The 17,515-nt window shown below is 32.8% G+C and overlaps 1 protein-coding gene across 1 annotated transcript in view; it reads left to right on the forward strand.

Annotated features, from left to right (window-relative positions):
- The window catches only part of LOC143226424 (lipase maturation factor 2-like), a 65,094-nt gene that overhangs the window by 40,696 nt on the left and 6,883 nt on the right, over positions 1 to 17,515 (forward strand). The window contains exons 9-14 of the mRNA XM_076457362.1: positions 3,435 to 3,540; positions 4,425 to 4,521; positions 6,413 to 6,528; positions 9,048 to 9,172; positions 13,906 to 14,019; positions 16,907 to 17,018. Coding sequence (XP_076313477.1) covers positions 3,435 to 3,540; positions 4,425 to 4,521; positions 6,413 to 6,528; positions 9,048 to 9,172; positions 13,906 to 14,019; positions 16,907 to 17,018 — 670 coding nt within the window. The remainder of the gene's footprint in view (positions 1 to 3,434; positions 3,541 to 4,424; positions 4,522 to 6,412; positions 6,529 to 9,047; positions 9,173 to 13,905; positions 14,020 to 16,906; positions 17,019 to 17,515) is intronic.

The following is a 17,515-nucleotide window of genomic DNA, read 5'->3' on the forward strand; positions in this document are numbered from 1 at the left end:
TTCATCTCCTAAACTAAATTAAAATTTAAAAAAACCTTAAAGCCAGTTCTTATCATTCATTTACTAATCAGACTTTCTTTTAAAATTTAATTTACTGCAAAGGCAACACATTTGAAATACCAACCACCATGTTATAAAAATGAAACTGTCTTAGCTGAAGATGACTCCATACTCTGCCAAAATTTATATTTCTTTCCCATAGTTCTACCATTCTCTCCATTAAGTATGAAAAAAAGATAACACCTCAATCAGATCATCTGCAAGTCTTCTTTTATTGCAAGAGAAAACAGTTTGAAATACTTCAGTCTCTCCTCATATGACAATCCCTCTATTCCAGGTACCATTCTCTGAAACCCTTCTAACAATTTAATGTCTTTTGTAAGGTAAGGACCCCAAGACTCTGAATACAATATTTCAAATGTGGCCTGACCAGCAACTTATACAATGAAATTATAACCTCTTTAGACATGTATTCAGTATTTCTGTAGATACATCTTAAAATCCTATTTGCCCTACCATTAGCAACATCCACTGCTTTGATTGCTTTAGAAACTGATCAACTATTACACCAAGATTCCTTTCCCTCCTAACATTATCAAGATTTATTCCCATTTAAATTATCATAACACATTTGTCATTTATTTGCTCAACTCACTAAATGATCTAAATATTTTTATAATAAACAGGCAGCATTCTCTTCACAACTGGTAACACTGAAGGCTTTTATCATCTGTAAATTTAAGTCGTTTATTGGCCATTCCTTTTCTGTGCCAGTGATGTAAATAAAAAAGAACAAGTGTCCTAAGACTGAGCCCTGTGGTACCCTACTTGTGACACTAATCCAGTTTGACTGAACTCCATTTGTAACAACCCTCTTCTTTCTTCCATCCAGCCACTCTTCTATCTGATTTGCTAATTTATCACCCACAACTACAGAGCTGATTTTTTGTACAAGCCTTTCATGTGGTATCTTGCCAACTGCTTTCTGAAAATCCAGAAATGCCAAATCTACATCCTTACCCTTGTCCACGTAAGCAGCAACCTTTTCAAGGAATGTCAAAAGATTTGTAAAGCATGATTTTCCCTCAGTGAAACCATGTTGACTATCTAATAAAATTCTAAACTTTGTTAAATGACTTTGCAAAGCATCCTTTATCAGACTTTCCAGAACTTTTCTCATAACTGATGTAAAAGTAATGGATCTATAATTACTGGGATCATTTTTATCACCTCTGTTAGAAAGAAGTGTTACATCAGCTAACTTCAAATTGTCTGGATACCTGCCCACTATTCAAGGACCTACAAAAAAAATAGTAGCAAGTGGCTCACATGTTCAATCTTTAACCTCTTTCAAAGGTCATGAGGAAATATTATCTGGTCCAGGAGCTTTATCATTCTTTAAACTTTCTAATGTTTTCTTAACCAGCTCAGATATAATGCAGTCATCTAGTTCTAATTGGCTTCCATATATTAATTGTTCAAGATGTGCAATACTTATGTTTTCATTAGTAAAAACCCAAAAAAAAGATGATTTAATAACCCACCCATCTTGTTATCATCAAATTTGAACATTCCTCTATCACTCTTCAAAACTACTACTCCTTTCCTAACATTTTGTTTACCCTTAATGTATTTAAAGAAATCCTTACTGTTAAATTTTTTTCATGCATTCTTTTTTGTCTTCATTTCCTGTTTCACCAACTCTCTTGATCTGTTATAATCTTCTAAATCTCCTGTCATACCAGTTCGTGTAAATTCCTTAAATATATTATAGTTAGTTAGTTATCACCATTAGATTCCATCTAGGAACATAGGGCTGCAATCGCTTGTGGATTCTTCGACAAGTATTTAAGTGAGTAGGTTGTTAGCCCATTGCATCGAGCCATCCCTAATTTAGCAGTGTAAGACTAGAGGGAAGGCAGCTAGTCATCACCACCCACCGCCAACTCTTGGGCTACTCTTTTACCAACAAATAGTGGGATTGACCGTCACATTATAACGCCCCCACGGCTGGGAGGGCGAGCATGTTTTGGCGGGACGCAGGTGTGAACCCGCGACCCTCAGATTAAGAGTCGCACGCCTTATGCACTTGGCCATGCCAGGCCTTTAAATATATGATGCTTTTCTTTAATTTTATCTTGTACTCTTTGTGAGCCAACCTGGTTTTTTTAATTACAGCTACCCTTTTCTTTATATAAAAAATATGTTTATATTGAATATTTAAAAAATTGTTACACATTTTTCACATTTGATTAGTGTCTCCAAATAATTCAGTATTACAATTGACAACAGACAGTTCTTGTGACATCCCTTCAAAATTTGCTTAGTGAAATTTATAGCCAAAATATCAGTATTCCTTATTTCCATATGTAGCAAACCATTGAGTTTGATACAGCAATGATCACTTGCATCTAGATATTCCAGTTTCTACTCTCTACATTTGAAAGTAACAGTGAATCTAAAATAGCATTGTGTTTGATAGGTTCTTTGGCTAATTGATGAAAAAGCCATCTTTGACTTTAGCATTTTTCAATCTGTATGCCTGAAATTAAAATCACCCTTAATCATGACTTCATTAACAAGTGAAATCTTTATATCATTGTAAAGTTTCTTACTAATTTCATCAGTATCATTTGGTGGTCTGTAACAAATTCCCACCCCTTTATTTTCACTAAAAGAAACCCAACTGGATTCAATCTCATTGTTGTTTTCTTTATCCTCAACTTCAACAGGATGTAACTTGTATAAATCCTCTCCCCCCTCTTTAATACTCTATCCCTATTAAATATTCCTGTATTTCAAAAACTTCTGTCATCAAAATCATCTATGTTTAACCATGTTTCAGTTATTCCCATTGTAACAAAACCCTCCATTCCTACTAGTGTTCTAAGATCATCTTTTTATTCTGTATATTTATAGCATTACAGTAGTGACAGTTAAGCCTATTCTTAAAACTACTTTATATTAATTTCCTATGTTAACTTTTGCTCTGCCTCTTCTTCTTTTTGCACATAGTTTTCCTGGTTCTCACCACTGTTTAGTCTTTGTTTAAAACTTCTTTTACTGTTGAGTTAATAACCTTAGCAAACAAGCCTGCTCCTACTCTATTTAAATGTAAACCATCTGTTCCAGAAATCTTCCTTCTTCCAATGAACTGATCCCACAAATACAAACTGGTATTAATAGTTGTTACAAGGTCAGTCAAACTGACCGATCCCTTGTAATAGGGTCGAAATCTGCCATAGCATTAAATAAATATTTAATTTTAATGTAAAATATTTTTTTCTGTTGTTACTTTTGTAGTATTTTATCTTCATTGCCTTGTTCAAGTCTAACACACACTTAAATTATCTTTAATGACAATTTTATTACAAATTAGAATAATATACAAAGTTATTACTGATATAAACAATTTATTTGAATTATGTTTCAAGCTTTTACTGCCAAAGATTTCGAATTGGCTCTGAAGAAGATGATGCCTGTTACCATTTGTTTTGGAGCACTTTCACTTGTAGTGAATATTCTAGCAGCAGTGTACAGGTAATAATAGTTACATATCATGATTAATTGGTTTTTATCTAATGTAATTTGTATGTGGCTTATCTGTTGTTGTTATTATTATTATGCTGAGGTACATGTGTTATAAAAATAAAATCTACCATAAACACAAACATCCATCGTGTTTTGCATGTCTTCTGTAGTTTATTTATCTCAGTATAATGAATGAATGATCAAAACTATTAATTTACTTTTATTTTCTGTTTAGTGCTGAATTTGATTGATTTCTTGTACATGCTGTTATTTTGTAGGATAATTTGCATTGTATTAAAATAAAGTGGTATATAATCTACACCATATAGTTCAACCTTTTTTAGTTGTGCTGTTGAAAACATTGTCTCCCTAAAGGGATGTTTGGCAACTTTTTGTGATTATTTCATGACACTCAAGAGCAAAGTGGTTACATACCAAATATACATAAATGTATGTACTAAAATCAAATATTGTTAGCTTATTACTTAGATTCTGGTAAGACTGCTAGTAATAGTGTTCACTCGTTTTTTTACATGTAATGAGAAGTTGTGTGTATGTTACACAGTTTATACATATAATGTTCAAATTAAATGTAGTTTATAATGTAAGAATGTGATGTTTTAGATACTGTATGCTAATGTGTTACATTAAAGGGAAAAAAATGATCAAAACTTACTTTTGTTGAATTTGAACCTTTAAGTATCAGGTAGAAACATAATACAAAATATTGGAATAGTTAACGTCTAGAGTGTTTCTTACAAGTAAAGTTTATTTTCATCAGATTTTTTTCACATATTTCAGTGAATTTTGCACTGTATTGTGAATATAACTTTTTATAATTCTGCAGCAAATTTCAGCATATAATTTGGGTGTATGACTTTCTTTTTTTTCAGATGCTTAACATCTAGTGGACATTTTAGAAAAGTGTTTTATATGGTGGGAGTAGTATTTTGGGGTGGTGTATCACTTTGGTTATTTGCTGTCAGCCTGGTAATTGAAACTTTATTACTTTTTCACATATAGACTTGTGTATATTTGAGTGCATTGATAAGTGAAATGAGAACATCTTTTAATCAATATTTGAACCGTTCTTACTGGAAGTACATTATTCTCTGGTCTCAAAATGTTTCAAGGTCATGAAAATAAAACGTCCCTATCTGTTAAGTTGGTATTGATTTTTTTGTTTAGTTTTGCTCTATAATTCAGTCAAAAATAATCTTATTTTGAGGAAACTTGGTGAAAATATATAGAATATTATTTCTCATTGCCCTGCCAATAATTGTCCACATCTGTTAATGGCAGACACATGGACACATTATTGTATTTCTTGAGAGCCGAATATAATAGTGCCCCATGGTGGAATTGTGCATTGAACTTAGTGCTCCTATAGCACATACTAGCACTCTCTCCCTATATTCTCAAAGAAATATAGTTACCTTGTACAATGCACCTGAAAGAAATTCCAAGTCTTCTATTATTATGTTCCTTACATTTTATGACAGTCATTTAATTAAAACATCTCTCTGCAAGTTTAACAAGTGTTTGTGGATAAGTTATGGTGCATTGTCTGACTTTCACTGCTTTGTAACTGCAGCTCAGCTATAATAACCTTGGAAAAGAAGGGGAAAATCAGCTATTTTTTCATTTATATTATAGCTTTTCCTCCATGTTACTCTGGGAAAAATCAAAGCAGTGAATGTTTGAAATGCCCCAATATCTGTCCCTAATAAGTCATGAAAACTGGATGTCTGTAGAAGTGTGCTGTATGTATGTATACACTGGAGATCTACTATAACATGGAACTCAGTATAATGCTGGTCTGTCTTGGACCACAGCTTTTTATTTAAACTTACCCTTTCATGATGTGTTGAACATTATTAAAGTATAAGTGCTCCACACTTGATAAAACTGCATTTTTTGTCAACTTCTGGATTGTCAGTTCTGTTTTCATTATTATTTTAATAAATTTTGAGTAATAAAACATGTAGGTAGATGTCAGCCTTATGACTAATTAAGAGATTTGGCCAGTGAACTTTCCCAATTATGAATGAACACCATTTTTCTCTCTATAAATGTGGATCAAATTTTTATTACCAGAAGAAATAAAATTCAATGTATTTGAATTAATTGTTTTTATTTGTAGCTAGAAGTCACTTTTTTTTTTTTTTTAACATCATATCAGATGGTTTATCTATTCATGAAGTCACTTTAACCAGCTTATCTGTAGTTCTGTATTATTCTGGCTACTGGCTTGGCACTTTTAAAAGGATCTCCTTATAATGCAGTTTCTGAATATGGGATCATGTTACAACAGGGCTGAAGTGAATTTAAAGGAAAAAATTAAGTAACTGAAAGACATAGGACTGGAATTGATAGTAATTCTTGAATGCCACTAAAAGTGAGTGACTGTGTGACAAAACAAAGATTCTGCCATAAAGTCATAAATGACTCATTTATGGTTTTGAAACTATGTAGCAAAAGCCAACATCATAACAAATTACCTAAACAATTTTAAACAAACAAAATAAACTGCTGCCACAGTGAATTGGTTAAATCATTGTAATTTTTCATTTGTACAGGTTTGCTGCTAGTGTTGGAAATGTTTGTTTTGTTGTTAGGTAGTAATGAATAAACTATTATTAGAGATAAATATTATAGCTTGAAAATGAAATATAAAAATGATTAATCATGCATTTATTAGGGTTTATATTAAATATTTATGATAGATAATAGTTAGTGGATTGCTATTGGTTTATTAAATGTTTCACAGAAATTCCCTCTTTTTTTTTGTCTCAGTTGTTTTTTCATTTATTTAATGGATGTTGCTGTTTTTAGAAGTTTAGAAGATAAACCTTTTTATAATTGATTTTGCTCTTTGAAGGTGCCTCATACAGTGGTAGATAGACAGAGCTATCAAACATTGTGGCCCATTATTCATCGTTGGAATTCTAAAGTTGACAAATTTCAGATTGCAAATTCTTATGGTTTATTCAGAAGGTACGTTTTTTAGGATTTTATGTGTATATTTATAAAGTACATTGGAACAAGCGTGTGTGTGTGTGTGCATGTGTAGATTGCTTGTTTTCTTAAAACTGTTAATATCATTATTATCCTTGCTAGTTATTTTGACACATTTACAGTCTGTTACTTTTTCATGTGTATTTTAATGTAGGTAAAGTTAATTTTTACCATCTTGTTGGATCCTGCAAATGTACTTTCAAGTTTTGTTACAATACTACTAACAGTGGTGTAAATTCTTGATATAGTGTTTTGGTTTTAATTATTGAGGACATATTCTTTCTCTAGATGAAAATATGCAGTTTGTCATACATAAAAATCTGGTCAATCTCTTCTGCATTATCAGTGCATATCTCTGTTTCTTGCTTTAATACATAACAGATGTTTATAATTTTAAGCTGCCAAACAGAGCAATTTGAGTGTAATAGTTATGTTGAATATGTTTGATTATCCATTAAACCAAATTATTACATCAGAAAATATCGACAACAGTTAGGGTACCCAAACAACCCTAGTAAGGCTGGTATTTTAAATTAGGTGGCCTGGCATGGCCAGGTGGTTAAGACACTCGACTTGTATTATGAGGGTTGCAGGTTCGAATCTACATCACACCAAACATGCTTGCCCTTTCAGCCATGGGGGCATTATAATGTGACGGTCAATCCCACTATTCATTGGTAAAAGATTAGCCCAAGAGTTGGCAGTGGGTGGTGATGACTAGTTGCCTTCCCGCTAGTCTTACACTGCAAAATTAGGGACAACTAGTGCAGATAGCCCTCGTGTAACTTTGCGCAAAATTCAAAACAAACCAATTTTAAATTAGGTACTTTGATTGCTTAGTTAACTTTTAGTTCTACTCTGTGTAGATAGTAACTTGACGAAGAGTTCTTCATAATAACCACTTGCTTTTTACATATTAATTTCTGTAACACCTTGTGAACTTTTTGCATTATTTTAGTATCTGATTTGTGCAGTTAGTAATACTTCATGTTCTGCAAATATGTATTGTAGTAACCAGTTTTTACACTTCACCTAGTAGTATTGCTTAGTATATTCATTATAAAAAAGTTGTATTTTTTAAGAAATTTTTTTTCTTTAAATAGCAGAAAAACAAAAGTGTATTATGATAAAACAATAAAATTTAATTCCACACAACATTCACTCAATAATACACATGATTTAACTGCAGTTATTGGGTCCAACAGAATTTCTTTGTGACATTAGATTTACAAATCACAAAGTAGCTGGAAAGACTTGTGTGTGCTCAGTATAGCTTAACTACTTAATATAGACCATATAACTTGGAGAACATTGTGAATAAAATCAACTTAAATAATTTGAAATAAAAGTAAAGTTAATAACTGTATCTTATTTTATTGACTTTTACTTTTTTATAAAAAACAGGCTATTTAACTAATGAATATTTTAAGAGTTACAATTAGGATTTTTTGTTTTGTATTTTACTTTTAATGTTTCTCTCTGCTGTAATCCCTTTTTTGTCATGCTGATAGTTGCTACGTGTTATAAATAGACATTTTGATTTCCCCTCTTAGTAAGTAAAATAAAATTTATTTCACTTCATGCTACATTAAACCATTAAAATTTTTACTGCTTTCAAAATTTTAAGCAAAGTAATTTAAGTAGATTTAAGTTGTGTATATTATCCACTGAAGTCTAAGACAATAGTTTTAAAGGATACATGGGGCTCCCATCAGGTGGTCCATGATAAGTTATATGATTACAAAACATAAGCAGCAGCATAGTGATAATAGATCCCATTGTAGGCTATCAAAATAAAAATTAAAAATTCAGTTTGGTCATGAATACAAAGTTTGAGAACCACTGGTCTAAGTGATATTGATGTTCTACCTCTAATTTAAACTGAAGTATTAGATACTTTAGTCTGACAGTGTATATATGTTTATTTTCTAAATTAAAATAATAATTTTTAATGAACTTTTTGTGAAATTTGTACAATATTCTTGTCTTTGCTGTAAAGTTTGATTTCAAGTCTTATCAACCATGTGGGTTCGAATACCAGTCACATCAAACATACTTGCCCTTTCAGCCATGGGAGCATTATAATGTGATGGTCAATCCCACTATTTGTTGGTAAAAGAGTAGCCCAAGAGTTGACAGTGGGTGGTGATGACTAGCTGCCTTCCCTCTAGTCTTACACTGCTAAATTAGGGACAGCTAGTGCAGATAGCTCTCGTGTAGCTTTGCACGAAAATTCAAAAACAAAACAAACTTATCAACCAATACAAATTCCAGAAACAGTCTGTCTTGCAAAGTTCTGGATAGCTTCAGAGTAAGAGCTTCTGTTAACAAGTAATGTTTCCTTCACTGTCTAAGTGGTATTTTGAACATAAGGTGGAAATTCTGTGATGGAGTTATGATTGGTCAATTAACTTCACTATTGAGCAATTATTATGATTTGTACTTAAACTGATGATTTTGTTGTATGATAACATTAAGAGTGTATTTTCTTTCTGAAGAATGACTGGGGTTGGTGGTAGACCAGAAGTTGTGATTGAAGGAAGTAACTCTAAAACATCAGGATGGAAGGAATATCACTTCTTATATAAGCCAGGAGATATGTCTGTCAGACCACCTTTTATCAGTAAGTTGTTCAGAGAATTTCTGTATAAGGTTAAAAGATTACCTACATAAGTGTATTACACGTACATGCAGGATGTCCCAGAATCTCAGCCCTATAGTATTACAAGTAAAGAAACAACTTTTCAAAAAAGTAAGTAAATGCAGGGATGGCTAATATCAATCCTTCACAAACAATGCAAACATGATAGGTAGGGTTAGCATTTACATCATTCCTACAGAATAAAATAGGACAAATTAAACTCAGTTCTGAATAAATGGTTACATATTTTGCTATATGTTATTCTTGCCTTTATCTTAAGTATCAGTTGTGACTGTTCTATGCACTCAGGAACAGTAGGGCCTGTTTAGTTTGATTTGTGGACCTTTGCCTTCTGTTAGCAGTAGAGCAGTAAAAGTTCTATCAGAGTATTACCCTTCACGTTTTTCCTTTATATCCTTCTCCACTTTCTCCTGTTCCTGTTACTGTCCCTCTTCCAAACAATCATTTTTCTTGACAACGTCTGTACATGGCAATGTTGGTCCTATTGGTTAAATATGCTATTGAATGGGTTTCTCCGCCTCCAGAATTTTATTCCTGTCTTTTAATTTTTTCCCACAAAACCAGGGGATTGGTATGTGGTCATAGATATTTCAAGTCTCAGTTGGTTTCTCAACCTCCCTTGATTTATCATGAAGACTTATCACCACAGTGGTATTTTGCTTCAGGTCTACGAACAAGGTGAACGTGTGAGATGCTTATTTTTGCATTAAGCTTCATCCAAATAAGCCACAGTCATTTCTTTCTCCTAGGAGGCAGATCTTCTGTGTTAGTTGTCCAAACTGTAGACTTCTTCTTACGTGCACTCATTATCTAATTTCTTTTGGACATGGAATGAATGGTTTCCATAGCAATGGCCTTTTTCTGCATGGGAGGTTCTCTCTTTGGGGGACTTAGGCTTCCATGTAATTTATTGTGTCATTGGATCTTTTAATCCTCAGACTTTCAAGTGACTTTGCTCTCATCAGAGTACTACTCTTATAGAAACAGTTTCTACTTGCCACAGCAACAGACTTCTGCTTTTCTAGTGTTCTATTCTGCATCCTTCCTTCATTCCTAGTGGAAGATGTACTCAGTCAAGGTTGCATTGACCTCTTTTTCTATATTTACCATCCTTTTTTTTTTTCTTCTCCTTCATTTGGAATACTCCCTGTTGGGTCCTAATGGTAGCTGTGTTTCTCCACTGTTGTTTTTTCTGTTGAACCTTCTCTGGACCTTCTCTTCTACCTCTTTCATGTTATCTTTTTCTTCACTTTCTTTCCTTCCTCTACCATCCAACTGTATCATCACTCTGAATTCTCATGTAGATTTTGTTCAGGCCCTAGAAAAATGTTCTAGACCCTGTGTGTGTGCGTGCATGCAGTCTTCCTTCTTCCATCCTTGTCTACAAATGAATATTGTATATTTTTTGCAGTTAGTCACTGCACAATTCCTTCCTCCTTCTCTTGTCCTTCCCTTCATCTTTAGGAATTCTTCATGTGGCTTATTGACCAAGGTTTATTAGTATCAACCATTGCTGTTTCCTAGTTGTTCTTTTTATTGTTTTGTGGTTTCCCTTTTGCCATAATTTTTTCTCCTCTTCAGTATACAGTTCTGTTCTCTTTAACACTTTTTTTCTCTGTCCTTACACCCACCCCAATAAGGCCTGAATTTTGTCCTGTATCCCTTATCTTCCTCCTTTTGAAATTTTGACCTCCTAATCCTTGTACCATCTCTCACTTAAATTTTATCCTCCTTTTTACCTGTGGTTGTCATTGTTTCTACATGCATGCCATCAATTCTTTCTGTATTCTCTTCTGTTATTCCTTTATTCTTCTCTATCCTGATTACATTTTTCTCTAAACCATCAGCACTTGAATATGACAATGCCTTTACTCCTGTATCTCTCTCATCAGTATCTCACCTTTATTTTGACTCTGATACTATCATCTACTTCGTCTTGTTCATTGTTATGTGGCCTGAACAGCAACTTTTTATGGTTTCTGTTCATTTCTTGGAATTCCACTTCCACCTGCAATATATCTATTATTTTTACTGGGTGGCTTTGTCAACTGATCTGTTTTCCATAATTTTTGTTGGATCAGGATGCTTCTTGAGCTTCCAGGTGATCTCTCATCAAATCTGATGCCTTACTAGCTGCTCACTTGCACAGTCCATTGGGGGAGATTGTTTATGGTGCATATGTGTGATCCCTCACACTGTCTTCATCATCCAGCTTTTACTTCATTATCAGGCTACAGGCTGCCTTCAGTACCATTCTACATCCTACTGATCTGACTGGGTAAGTTCTTTTTGTCTTTTCTTCTCAGAGTCCCTATCATACCACACTGGCTTCCACTCAGTAGCAAGTGATACCTGACAGGGTTCACTTATCCTAAATATGCACAGTGTAGGGCCTTCAAGACCTAATATAATACTCACTTATGAGATGGGGTGTTTGAAAAAATTGCTAGAGATATCTGTGCAGTGCTTACTTTCATGAACAAGACCCCTTCATAGACTATCATAAGTAAAACAGAAAAAGGATAGCTACTGATCTACCATGCTTAGTTGAAAAAATCTGGTGATGGCCTGTCTTTAAATATAAGGTTTTCATGGCCACTCATTGCATTATCTTATGATGTTGCACTGTTCTGGGCTTCCCAGTGTGCTTTCATCCCCTTCTAGTGGAGCATTGTGGTCCTTATCAGTCACCAGTTCCTATATGCTGGGGTGGTGAATCATGGAGGATTCCTCCTTAATGTTACCAATTCCACTCAGTAGAAAGTAGGATAGTGGTATTTCATTGCTGTAGTACATTTCACTTTTACAGCTAGATGATAGGGGCACTCTTCTACTGTAGACCAGATGAAAAATAATCAGCTGCTTGGTTTTGGTCTGGAATTGACCATCCATATACAGTTCACCTCACCAACTGGGTTTACTTTATTTTACTGCTATCGTATGTCAGGTTCCTGGATGATCTGGTGTTGGATAGGTGCATGATCTCCTAACATAAGCCTTTATTTATGAAGATGGTAAAGATCCTCCTCCTAATGCAGACTATAAATGAAAGGTACCTGAGGCCACCTAGTTTTATCCTGGAGTTGAACCACCTTGTATGGCTGGCTTTCCCCAATCCTACTGCTGCCTGGATTTTGGGTACCTAAGTGGTCTGGTGTTGGATAGATGCAGGACTAGCTGGCATGAGCCCTTCATTTGTATGCTGAACAGGTGATACTTTCCCTCCTGTTTCACTGTAATTGAGGTAAATCTGTACCAAACAAAACTTACCCAATATTACCCGGATTTGAACTGGAGTTAGCCCACCGTATACAATGTGACATACCCTGACCACACTACATTAATTGGGATGCATGTGATTAAGATTCTGCCCTGTGCTTGTCTTCTCCCAAACCTCGTGACACACCTCTTCTTTACAGGCAAAGAGTTCACCCTGGTACAGGTGGGATGTGATCTCCTATGGGTTTGCCCCTATACTCTTCTAAGGTACAGGATGGGCACCCCATGGGTTCCCTTCAGTTGCTTCTTGAAAGGGGTCATCTAGATACCTTTTGCACTTGTCTCTCCACAACTTTAATGTGAGATTCTATTTGAAAAGGAGATTAGTATCTACCAGAAATACATTTTCAGTATTAGAAAATGTTAACCTGTGTTCCAGAATTGTTTCGATTACCATCATCAGCTTGTGTTTTTGAGTAGATACTTATCTTCTCCATTCCCATTCTCCCTGGCTCTAGTGGGCTTTCTTCTTCTTCTTCTTCTTTTTTTTTTTTTTTGCCTAATCTTAAAATGATGGTTGAACAATTGGTATAGGAAGAGCCTGCTGTACTAGAAGTGTACTGCACTCTTATTGGTGAAGAATTGTTGTATGGCCATTTGCACACAAACTTGTGATTTTAGGGAGTTTTCAAGGCTAGTGGTGAACAAAAATTGTGCTTATACAGAGCAGTACTGACTCAGGGAGGTTATACCTGAGAAGAAGTATCTTTCAGAAATAGTTGTCAGTGCTGGATAATGCTAGTTTACATATTTCAGAATTGTTTCACTTATCAGTATTACAACCTCAAAGTTCACAATATTTTAAGTACAAAAGCAATTCAACAAGACATTTTTGAATTAAGTGAAAGTTAAATAATACATATTTAAACATTAAGAGTGTAATTGAATTTACAATAACAGACATATACTTAATAATATTGGTAAGATAAAAAATGTAATAGTTTAAACACTTGCATTAAAAAACTTGAGTTAGAGCACCTGGAAAATTGAAAATGATTAGTGTAATGACAATAAGGATGAGTTGATATTATTTAGTGTTGGGTGATCATTGAAAATGGAAATGCTTTTTTTTTACATATAAAACGAATTAGTTCTTAATAATGTCTCAGGGTTAAGTGTTATATTCTAGAAGGAAGTGTTGGTTATTATTCTTGCTATATAATGGATTGAAGATTCATAAATTACCTTATATCTGCTTCTAATTGAAATTCCTATGTGAACGTATTTGTAGGTAATGTAGTTTACTAATACCACAGTTGTATTTATAGATAACTTACAAGCTCATAGTCATTGAGTCTTTTGGTTTCTGAAAGGTTTGAATTCTAATTGTTTATTTAAGTACTAAATTTATAATGTGACATTTTACAGAGAAAAATGATTTTGTATGTTGTAAATAATCATTGTTTTATTTTCAGTACCACATCAGCCAAGATTAGACTGGCAGCTGTGGTTTGCTGCATTGGGAAGCTACAACCAGAATCCATGGTTTCTAAGTCTTGTATATAGACTTCTACAAGGACAACCTGAAGGTGAAAACTTTGTATATTTTTTTGGAAGCTGCCACTTAAAAATCCTCAAAGAATGATATCACTACAAGAAAGCATCATGCACTAATTAAGGATTTAAAATTAAGTATACTGTATGGTTACAGCAAGGTTTACAGTTTCTCAATTATATCTACAAGCTTGTTTTAATTGATTATTGAATGGTTTGTTCCAGTTCTTAAGTAAGGAAGCACATTATGGAAATATGATAATAGGTAGGCAAACAATTTATAACCATAAGGAAAGCACCACATACTACATGTTTTGACAAAACATTGGCCTGTCTTATTCAGATCTGATCAGTACTAGCAATATAAGGTTTACATATTTACAAAGACAATAGAGATTAAATATGTCAGCACATGTGACAGGATATAGGTAGAAGTCAAGTCTAATCAAGTGTATGAGTAGTGAGTAAGCCTTGACAAATACAGCTGATGTTGATAGAGCAGTTATCATGATTTAGTAAGAGATCACGTGCTTAAATTAATTCTATAGTTTGTAAAAAAAAAAAAAAAAACTGATTTTTACTTTTACCATGATGCAAGAGAAAAAGTTCATCCTGAAGTATTTTGTGACTTGTTTTATCTTAAAGACAGACCAATTTTCTGTCAAAAATGGCTCTTGTGTTCTGCCGTCAATAAAACTTTTCTTTATGCTATAAACTGCCTACCTGTTTGTTTCTATTCACTGAGGTTCTCAGGTCTTTAGAATGTGTTGTTTTAGAACTAGCAATGTATATTTTAGTTAAGTCAAGTTACATGGATTATCCTAGATACAGTATAAAGAAATCTACTGTGTCACTGAAATGTTCTTTAGTTACATTTTGATGATTTAAATGTTTGTTTTAATATTTTAAACATTTACCTTTTGCAAACAAACCTTCATGTAGTCTTGCCAAATTAGAATAAATTGTTTCTTACTTAAAGCTATGTGATCAGTTTATGAGTATACATTTTCAGTTTTTTTATTAATAGAATGTTGTTGAGTTGCTGCTGCTTTGAGTGAAAGTTTAACACCTTCCAGATATGGCCTTTGATTCATGACCTGTCTTCGTGTTTGTTGACTTGCATTTAAAATTTTGTTGAGCTACTATTTTATGAATTTATCTACTTAAAGTTGATATTAAAGTATAGATTATAATCCATATTTTCATATTATTCATTACATAATTTCTTAATTTAAAAATAAATATTGGATAAGCAATTTTAAACGTGTCATGATATGCTGAATGCAACACTGGTTCAGAGAACTTTGTGGTGTTTGTGATGTCAAAACATAGTCTGTAGTTTTTTATGAGTTAGGAGCTCAAATTACTTATTGGCAAACTAGAATATAAAATAAAAAACTTTTTTTCTATTTGTTGATCTATCACTATATTTAGTGAATCAAACACAGGGCCCCCACCTCATCTCTTTCCATTTTTGGAAACAATGCATTACATACACTTCTATATATGATGGAATAACCAACCAGAGCTTAGAATGTCCCTTTAGTGATTTTTATTGGCCATTTCCAAATATAAGTCCTTTCTTTCTTTCAAGACAAACATTTGAGCTGATAAGTTGAATCTTAAGTCTGTTTGTTCATGATTTCATTTTGTTTTTTAGATACGAGTACAAGTTAGTTATTGTATTTGGTAAATTATAATGGAATTCTATGGTACTGGTGAAGTAACTTCTACTTTTTTGGTTATTCAAATGTATACATAAAGCCTAAAAAAATAGTTTTACATCCTCCACATGCTAAATGTATTAGGCTTAGTAAGCTAAGATAAGCACCAATAGGTACAAAGGCAGTAACTAGAAGAGATAATTGTTTGCTTTATTTCTTTAATTAGTGTTCTGTGTTTCAAGAAACATAAGCTTAAGCACTTGTTTATAAATAATAATAATAATAATAATCTGTATACATACATACATACATGATTTATAATAATTGGAATGTGACTGTATCTTTGTAAAATCTAAAGGTAAGTTTTATATTATTGATAAGGTGTAACACGAGTGCCTGCATGCCCCATCATTGTACCTTCTGTATTGTTAAACACACATGGGTAAAAGATCAGTATAATAAAAATAATAAATATATAAGATTTTAAGCTATTTAGTGTAGCATTCATGTTTTCATTTTATAACCTGTAGTCATTCTAGAATGAAAAAGGCATAATTTACATTCATGTCTTAATTTATTAAATATGGTGGTGATGAGATCAGTCAAATCAAATGAACCCATAAAAAAATGTTAGTGAAAATAACACAAAATGTAATTTTTTCTTAGGAAACATTTGATAAAACTATCTGGACATTATAAGGATTTCACATGAAATATAAAAATTTTCTGATGCATAAAAGTGTTTTAATCTTAAAATAGAAATTGCTTTGCATGTTGGATAGGCAATATGTAAAAATAAAGACATGAGAAAAATGTTTAACAAACCTTAAGCCTTAATAAAGAAAAATCTGATATTTTGCATATGAAATCCTTTTAATGTTTATTGATAATCTGCCAAATTTTGTAAACATGTACTTACTAATTTAAAAGTAATAGAATGAAAACTACAAGTAGCACAGAATGGTTACATGGTTGGTCCCACTGACTAAACCCCTGCTTAAAAAAATAAATATCAGGTTTTGGAAATTAGTGTATATTGGTACATAAAGCTTTTGGACAAGCTCTGACTTGCCCATGATGAATAGAAAGAATTATCTTAATATGTGAATAAAATATTATTTGTGGAATTCTAGAAAATTCTCCTAATGTATTCTTAATGTTTATTTTTTGAATGAATTTACACATTTAATTATAGTTACATATCTTAACTTTATTAAAACAAAACTACCAATTTGTTTTTATTCTATGCTTTTTATAGTTTTAAACCTTTTGCACAAGGAGAGAAATCCATTCCCTACTCAACCACCAAAATACATAAGAGCAGTTCTATACAAGTACTTCTACACCCCTTGGGAGTTATCAAAAAGAAGGCATGTATTATCTTGTACCTTGTGAGTACTTAAGTTATAGATGGATTGTAGAAGAGTGCTACAATAACTGATGTTTATATCAAATTAATCATAGGATGTGTGACGACTTAAATTGCTTACTTCAGTTTTTGTAAATATATCATTGAAAAATTTTTTTTTGGCTTCACAAACTGCTATGTAATGGGATTGTGTATTTAATATCTGGTTTTCAAAAGATGTTTAAGGCTATGGAAACCAATATAATTTGAAAACAAAAGAAAGAGATTTACTGATTAGTAAATATGGCTGAATACCAGTTACTAAATAATTTAACAACAATGGCCTTAGCTAGTACCTTGATGCTCTGTGTGTGTAAAATTTTTCACTTCTTCACTTCATTTCTCAAAGAAAATTTATTATGTACTGAATTTTTGCACCATAACAATGGTGTTACTGTCATGTGGTCTTATTTAGTCAATTAGTTGGATGCTTTAAAACCCATATAAGGGTAGAAAGAA

This window comes from Tachypleus tridentatus, chromosome 9 (genome assembly GCF_004210375.1).
Source record: "Tachypleus tridentatus isolate NWPU-2018 chromosome 9, ASM421037v1, whole genome shotgun sequence".
Lineage (NCBI taxonomy): Eukaryota > Metazoa > Arthropoda > Merostomata > Xiphosura > Limulidae > Tachypleus > Tachypleus tridentatus.